The sequence below is a fragment of the Juglans regia genome, chromosome 5 (assembly GCF_001411555.2).
Source record: "Juglans regia cultivar Chandler chromosome 5, Walnut 2.0, whole genome shotgun sequence".
NCBI lineage: Eukaryota > Viridiplantae > Streptophyta > Magnoliopsida > Fagales > Juglandaceae > Juglans > Juglans regia.
This window is the reverse complement of record NC_049905.1, coordinates 10,629,852-10,638,331: the sequence shown is the minus strand read 5'-3', so window position 1 is coordinate 10,638,331 and position 8,480 is coordinate 10,629,852. Positions and strand designations below refer to the sequence as shown.

At 35.7% G+C, this 8,480-nt stretch overlaps 1 protein-coding gene across 2 annotated transcripts; it reads left to right on the top strand.

Annotated features, from left to right (window-relative positions):
* The first annotated feature begins 1,600 nt into the window (after positions 1-1,600).
* On the top strand, positions 1,601-6,280 carry LOC108981601 (auxin response factor 18-like). 2 transcript variants are annotated; one of them, XM_035690380.1, is made up of 5 exons: positions 1,601-2,204; positions 2,409-3,643; positions 4,639-5,537; positions 5,709-5,774; positions 5,969-6,280. In XM_035690380.1, exons 2-5 carry the CDS (start codon positions 2,564-2,566, stop codon positions 6,048-6,050), a joined length of 2,127 nt encoding a protein of 708 aa, XP_035546273.1. In that variant the 5' UTR covers positions 1,601-2,204; positions 2,409-2,563; the 3' UTR covers positions 6,051-6,280. The 2 variants fall into 2 exon arrangements, with proteins under 2 accessions (XP_035546273.1, XP_018808380.1); XM_018952835.2 differs by having other exon boundaries at positions 1,601-2,283.
* Positions 6,281-8,480: the final 2,200 nt, after the last annotated feature.

Here is an 8,480-nt window from a genome sequence, read left to right as displayed (position 1 = left end):
AAAAATAAATTTACAAACTGACATAATTTGATATAATATATTAAATTATAAAATTATTTTTATTATAAAATAAATATAATATATAGTATAAAACTATATTAATTTATAAATTTATTATTAACTATAGCACTTCTTTTTTTAGGAAACTGAGTGTAAAACATTAGTAGTGATCTAGCTTGCGAAGATTAATGATATATCTGTAACTTTTTTACAACTATTTTATAATTTATTTTTAATTAAAAAATAAAATTATGTTACTTCATTGAAAATAAATTTTAATATTAGAAGATTATCTTTTATTTTATTATAAAAGAGTTATAAAATAATTGAAAGGTTATATTTTTGGCTATGATTGTGGTTGGGTTGAAAGGTGGGTCCTTATAGTTAGCAAAGTCCCTAGGGGTGAAAAATTGTGTGTTTGTAACGTGTTAAGTCATAAACATTCGATTATATAAATTAATCCGAATCCAACCTGTTAAGTTAAATGTGTCAAACTTTCAAATCCTAATTCAATCTATTAAGATAACGGGTCGTGTCGTGTTAGCCATTTTGATTTGTTTAATAATTAATTAGAAATATATTAACACTACACGATTCATTTAAACTCATTTGTTTCATGTAAATAAATTGAACTAAAACGTATAACTCATTTGACCTGATTAACATAATTTCATATAAAAGTTAAAATCTATATTTCCACAATATCTTAAAAAATATATATCAATATTTTTCAAATTTTAACATATAATAAAGTCAATATTACAAACCATATGATAACAAATATAAACATATGTTTAAAATTATAATCTCCACAATAAAAATAAAAAAAATATAGGCATACTGAAAAATACTAGTATTACAATTTAATAATAATAAAATTTTAATTTTAAAATAAATTTTAAACGAGATAAAATGAATTGATTTCGTATTAAGTAAATTGATATATTATTAACCCGTTTATAAGTCGTGCCTTAGCGGGCCATCCGTTTTGACTCGAACTCTTTAACATCAAATCCGATCCTGTTAATTTTGTATCGTATTTGTATTAGATTTATAGATCATGCCACGTATTACTAGTTGCTACCCCTAAAAGTTCCTAGTGTCAAACAGTCAAACAATCGCTTACGAGTTGTCTTTAGCTTTTGGACACTAACAAAAAAAAAAAGAATAATGTTAGTATGTTTTTCTATTTTGTCTTATTATTTTGACTACTCATATATTTAATTTATTTTTTTAATTGTTTTTTATTTATTAATTAAAGAAATGAATATTAATATATTAGTTTTTTTTTTAATTTCTTAAAAAACAAAGGAACCACGTTAATGCTTCCACGACCTCCTCGCCAACCCGACCAAAAGATCGCCGACACCCACTCACGCTCTCACTCGCGTCTAGTCCACGTTCTTATCATCTACCCCCGTTGAAACCAGGGGCTGCCTAATCCGTATGGAGAACCACGGTTAGTTAACCGCGATATTTCATAAAATCGTGATATGATGTCGAGGTTTAAGGTTTCAAAAAACAATTGTTATCTGGTTGATTTTAAGATTTGTTTCTGTTCTGACGATAGTCTTGCTTTTTTGAGATTGGAATCAAACAGTAGATAAGAACAAAAATCTGGGTAAGAGAGAGATTAATGCTGCTGATATATATATATATATATATATTATATATATACATATGCGCTGATCTTTATTGCTCTGAAGCGTGCCGTGCATTGGGGTCTGTCATGCCGTACTGTATACGATCGATGATATTAATGTCTCCCTTCCTGCCCGTGCATGAACGAAGTCACTGCAATCGAATCAAATCATATTCTGCAGATTTCTTCAATTGAAAAATAGCAAACTAAACCTGCAAAGCTGATTCTTTTTCGCTTTTTTTTCGTATTTGCTTGAACTGTTGTTGCTGTAACAGTCGAAGGTTTACCAGACGGGCAGACGTTGTTACCAAAGTTCATCATTCCTCTGGAAGGTCTTCTGAATTTCAAGTATTTTGTAAAACTGTTGTATTGTCATTTATTTTTCTGGGAGCGTCTGAATCCTGAAATTGATCGGAGAAGAAGAAATATCTGTCATCAAGACAAAATGTGCAGTAAAGCTCCATCTGTGAAAACTTCCAAACTTCGATAGAGGCCTTTCGAGGGAGACTGCGCTTACCATCTATTTTTTAGCTAATTTGGAGGTTCAAAAAGTGCAAAAAAGGTCTCTCTTCCAAAGTCTTTGAGTCTCTGTAAAGAGTCTCCGGCCGCTTATCTTTTGATTTTAATGCTCAGAAAAGAAGGTGAAAAAGTGGACTTTTATTTTCATAGAACCATAGCCCTCACCCAACGGTGTGAATTTAATGAAATGGTTCACTTCTTATGCATGCTTAACTTGTTTTTTTGATATTTTTTCGGTTGCTCGCAGCATTTACTGTTATACTGAGTTATAGACTGGAGCTTCTTCAAGAGCTGTGGAGTAGAAGCCTTTATTTCCTTGAAAAAAATTCCAGTATAATAATCATAAAAGAGCCTGTTTTGTTTTATCGCTGATTTTCAACTCTCAAAATTCGCATTCTAAGAATGGAGGCAGAGAAGTGCTTGGATTCTCAGCTATGGCACGCCTGCGCCGGAGGTATGGTCCAGATGCCTCCGGTTAACTCCAAGGTCTTCTACTTCCCTCAAGGCCACGCCGAGCACGCCCAGGCCCACGTCGATTTCACCGCCCTACCCAGAATCCCTGCTTTCATTCCTTGCCGAGTTGTGGCCGTGAAGTTCTTGGCTGACCCTGACACCGATGAGGTTTTCGCCAAGATCAGATTGGTTTCAATGAGAAACTCTGAGCTTGGCTTTGATGACGATCGTGTTCTAGGGTCAGGTGGGTCTGAGAATCCAGAGAAGCCCGCTTCCTTCGCGAAGACATTGACTCAATCAGACGCCAACAACGGTGGCGGTTTCTCGGTTCCGAGGTACTGCGCCGAGACGATCTTTCCGCGACTGGATTACACGGCGGATCCACCGGTTCAGACAGTGATTGCCAAGGATGTTCACGGCGTGGCCTGGAAATTTAGGCATATTTATAGAGGGACGCCGCGCCGGCATCTGTTGACGACTGGGTGGAGCACATTCGTGAACCACAAGAAGCTGGTTGCAGGGGACTCCGTTGTGTTCTTGAGAGCTGAAAATGGTGATCTTTGTATCGGTATTCGGCGAGCCAAGAGGGGGAATGGACTATCTCCAGAGTTCCCATCTGGGTGGAACTCCGGTCCCTGCCATACTGATTCACCATATGGTGGATTTTCAGTGCTTTTGAGGGAGGACAACACAGTAATGCGAAATGGTGGCGGAAATTCAAGTCCCAGTGGCAATTTGAGAAGAAAAGGAAAGGTGAGGCCTGAATCGGTTACTGAAGCAGTCGCTCTTGCTGCTGCAGGGCAGCCATTTGAGGTTACATATTATCCCAGGGCAAGCACGCCGGAATTTTTTGTTAAGGCCTCGGCTGTGAAGGCAGCGATGAGGATGCAATGGTGCTCTGGGATGAGGTTTAAGATGGCATTTGAAACTGAGGATTCTTCCCGGATAAGCTGGTTCATGGGAACCATAGCTTCTGTTCAGGTTTCTGATCCCCTACGTTGGCCTAATTCCCCCTGGAGGCTTCTTCAGGTGTTGTATTCCTCTACTACTCTTATCGCTTTGTTGAAGAATTTGGAATTATGTTGGTTGTTGAATGTGTATCCTCTTAGAAATATGTTAGATTTATTATGTTTCTTTGGCACTCAGCTTTTGATCACGTTTGTTGGTTGGGTTGAATGACATTTATTAACTTGGATATTTTCTGATCGCATTTCTTAGGCTACTTGCCTTTTGTCAGTTCGTGTTACTCTAGAATCTGAGGTCTCCTGAACTTTAATTCAGGTTTGTGGAATGCTTGCTCTAATATTACCGTTGAGCCGAGCAGAGTGCATCTTGGCTTTGTAGGATACTTCTTTGCGACACTATCTATAAATTTTCACGTTTTTCTGTGTCTATCAGAAACCATATACCTAATTTTCTGGCTGCATAGTAAAACCATTTGTGATACTGCAGATCTAGTATATAAATGTTGCCAAGTATGATGTTTATTGTGTAATGGACACATGCAACTGTACAAGTGTAAGACCCAAAATTTTACATAGGGCAGTTGAAGAACCTGCAGACAATTTATGATGCTTTGTTTAAACATTTAAAATTAAGTACACACGTTGCTTTCTCTATTATTACTCTTGAATTGGTAGAAATATTCAGACGTCAAAAATTCCTAGTGGGATAAATGGCAGACTAATTTTTCATGTCAAACTTGTGCTTGTTGTGCACTTAGAGGGATTCAAATAGTGTATCTTTTGATTCCCATCCCTCTGTAGAATATAAAATCAGTGTTCTTAGGATGAACCTTGTTTCCAAACTCTGATTTCAAGAAAGAAAAAACAGAAATTTTGGGGGAAGGGGGTGGGGTAAGTAAAAGAAAGGCCACAGTTTGTAGCTATACATAATGTAATTCTACACAACAGCATTTAATCAGATTTAAGAAAAGTATCTAACATGTTACGCAAAGCCTGACCTCAATCCATCCTGCTGCTAGTATTTTCTGCTTACATATCTACTTGTTAACAACATTTCAGGTGACATGGGATGAGCCAGATTTGCTACATAACGTGAAGTGTGTCAGCCCATGGTTGGTTGAACTGGTATCACACATTCCCACCACCCATCTCTCACCCTTCTTACCACCAAGAAAAAAATTGCACCTCCTGCAACACCCAGACTTTCCCCCCGATGGCCAATTTCCACTGCCATCAATTTCAGGCAACCCCCTTAGGCCCAGCAGCCCCTTGTGTTTTCCATCCGATAACACTCTTGCAGGCATACAGGGAGCCAGGCATGCTCAATTTGGAATATCTTTATCAGATCTCCACTTTAACAACAAACTGCAGTCAGGGCTGTTTCCAGCCAATGTCCAGCGGTTGAAAATACCTTCAAGAACTTGCAATGGCATCTTGGAAGGCGACAAAAACAGCAATGAAAACTTATCTTGCTTGCTGACCATAGGAAATTCTTGTCAGAATTTGGAGAAATCGGATAATGTGAAAAGACACCAGTTTTTACTTTTCGGTCAACCAATACTCACTGAGCAGCAGATCTCTCGGAGTTCTAATGACAAAGTCTCACAAATTCTTTACAGGAAAAATACATCAGATGAGAATCAAGAAGTGAGGTTTCTTTCTGATGGTTCAGGATCCACGCTTGAGCAGCTTTCACCAGAAAAATCATCAAGTGCTGGATCTTCATGGCACCAGGGTTTCCAAGACACTGAACTTGGGCTGGACACCGGTCATTGCAAGGTATTCATGCAGTCGGAGGATGTGGGACGCACACTTGACCTCTCAGTTTTTTATTCTTATGAAGAGCTGTACAGGAGGCTAGCCAACATGTTTGGAATAGAAAGATCAGACATGCTAAGCCCTGTGCTCTACCAAGATGCAACTGGTGCTGTCAAGCAAACTGGAGATGAACCATTCAGGTGATTTTTTTTTTATCTTAATTTTCTTTTGTTTTTCGCTATCATCTTATAGCCCTCAAGATTTGTTAGTTCTTCCTTTGAAAATCTTAGACATCTTAAATATATTTCCCTCACTTTGTTGGTATATAAATAAGTTTTGGTCTTCTCTTATTCCCTCTGTTGGAATTGCAGTGATTTTTTGAAAACTGCAAAAAGACTTACTATTCTGAAAGATTCAGGCAGCAACAATATTCGAAGGTAAACCGGGAAAAAGGATCTTGCAGTTATGATCTCTGGTTCTTTATTTGCAATCTGTCCCTTCTCATTTTAGAAAAAGTCTTTTAGGGCATTTACGATTAACTTCCCGCCCTAGCATAAATAATTAATTGCAAATACTTTTTGGTTCAATAATCATTCATTCTTCAGATTCGTGTTTTGATGTTGTTTTTCAGGACGTGGATTACAGGGATGAGGAATGCTGAAAATGGACTAGATGCATCAAACAAGACAGGTCCCTTGAGCATATTTGCCTAATAGTGTGAAGTTTGATTCTTGTTGAAAAAACTGAATAAACCATGAAGATTGCGTATTTCTTTTACAAAATGTAGTTAGGAGAAACCAGGAATGAAACTCTTCATCTTTTTTTTTTTTTTCTTTTTTTATGGTGATGCCTTGGTTTGTTTTGAATTTTAAATGTCTACACGTTTGCTGAAATTTGGTGATTAACATTATGGTGAACTTCTCATGTCTATGTTTGCCTTGAATCCGTCTCTTCTACTTTCTCTTTCTTTTTGAGACACAATGCATGTGTCCGATTTAAATAGGTCGAAAAGAATTTGTTTCAAGCACATCCCTAGCATTACTATGAGTCCTAGAAACTAAATGCCATTCATTTTATACGTGAAGTTCCCTTTCAAGTTTCTTACCTTGGTTGAAAAGTTGTGTGCTACACCTTTTGTTAGAGTGGCGGGCACTTTGTTAATGTCATGGAAAAAATTTCATAGAGATTCATGAGATGAGGTCCAAATATCAAAATAATTCCTTGGTTCAAATGTTGTTAGTTTTGTGATGGAAAATGCTGACTTGGCACAGGGCAGTTTAGTGATAGTCAAATATATACACGCGTCCTATTATCGGTTATAAATGACATCTATCCTGTAAGAATAATTCTATTTGAAGGTTTTTACACCACACACCATCTATGTGACATAATTTGATTTGGAAGATAAGTTTTAAAACTTGAATCTTATAAATCATGCCGTGTGGATGGTGTTTAGTGTAAAAAGATCTTCAAATAGCACTACTGAATGAATGTTTTGCTATATGAACTTAATACCAGGATCTCTATGAAACTTTTTTCAACCCAAGGACTGGTATAGTAGTTAATTAATGAACTACCTCTGAGCATGCTATTAAAGAATCTGCAATGGCAACCTCAGGTGAATATGCTAAACCCAAAGTGTTCATGCAGCTTTGATATTAATAGTCCTGAAATAGGGTGGGTTTGAAGAGTGCTGCCCTGAAGAGATTTTCCAATATTAAAAAAAAATATATATATATATATATATATATATTCATAGCCCTGAAATCTCCCTCTGCTTTTAACTTCACGGGGGAAGCAGTCAAGAGCCTGTGAACTCTCAAGCCACAGTTAATTTGGTACAACACTGCATTTGGGTTCCTGAATGGCACTACTTCCTCTTTGTCTTTCTTGAGTTGGCCTTTGCTTGCTTGTTGTCTGACATCCTCTTGAAACTGGATGAAAATAAGACTGCCGTGCCAATACTAGAATTCCAGATGCTCTGGATTTGACCTTTTTCACAAACTGATCCTTGAGGTTGACAAAATCTCACAGAGATCTATGGTTTATTAGTTCAGCAATAGAAAATGTTGATATTGCACGTACTTATCATGTCATAACCATTCGTGCCACGTGTCTTTTTATCATTTGCTATGATGATACTGGCGATTCGCGGTATCATCATTTTTTTTATTATTAAACTAATTGAGTTTGGATGAATAGATCATTTTGGAGCCTAATCTTAGGTTCTTTATAAAAACATTTTCAACCCAAAGACCATTAAAATAATTAATTAATAAACCAAACCACCTTTGAGCATGCTACTAAAGAAGAAACAGAAGAAAAAACAACAAATACAGTCAACTTATATATGTGAAAGCTTTGATATTAGTAGTCCTGAAATCTCCAGGCAGTATGGTTTTTAACTTATTGGGGAAGCAAAAGCTAATTTGGTACAAACTGCTTTGGGGTTCTGAAAGGTCACTTGCTCTTTTGACTTTCTTGAGCTGGCCTTTCATTCTTGTCCTAATCTTCTGCCTTGCCCACGGAATTCTTTAAACAAAGGGCACAAGACTTTTGCGTTTTTTCATCTTTACAGTGTAGCAGTTTTAGGAAAAAATTAAGTCTGGTTTGGATTAAAAAACGATTTTATTTCTTTTCATCTCATATAATTATTATAATTTTTTTAAATTTTTAAACAAAATATAATAAATAATTTAATTTTTTCAAATCTAAAAACAATAGCAATATTAAAAAATAATATTCTAATAATATTTTATTAAATTTTTAACTTTTATCTAAAATCATCTCATCTCATCTCATCTTGTTATCCAAACGGGACCTTAATGTCTTTATGTGTTTAACCTATACTCTTGTCAAATTATGGCCATTATGCGAACAAAAATGCAAAAATATATTGCATATAGGGCCAAATGCTTAACTCACAAAAATATATATTTTAATATATAATTTTTGAAAATTAAATAATATATGCAATTGAAGTTAAAGTTATAAAATTGAAATATATATATATATAAGAAATGATATTTACAGTCTTAATATGTGTAAGTTCCACGCATTTTCTTTGAAAAAAGTAGATAATATGGAACTCACCTAAAAAAATTATTTTTTAATAATGGATCATACTTTTTCTCAAATGGAAT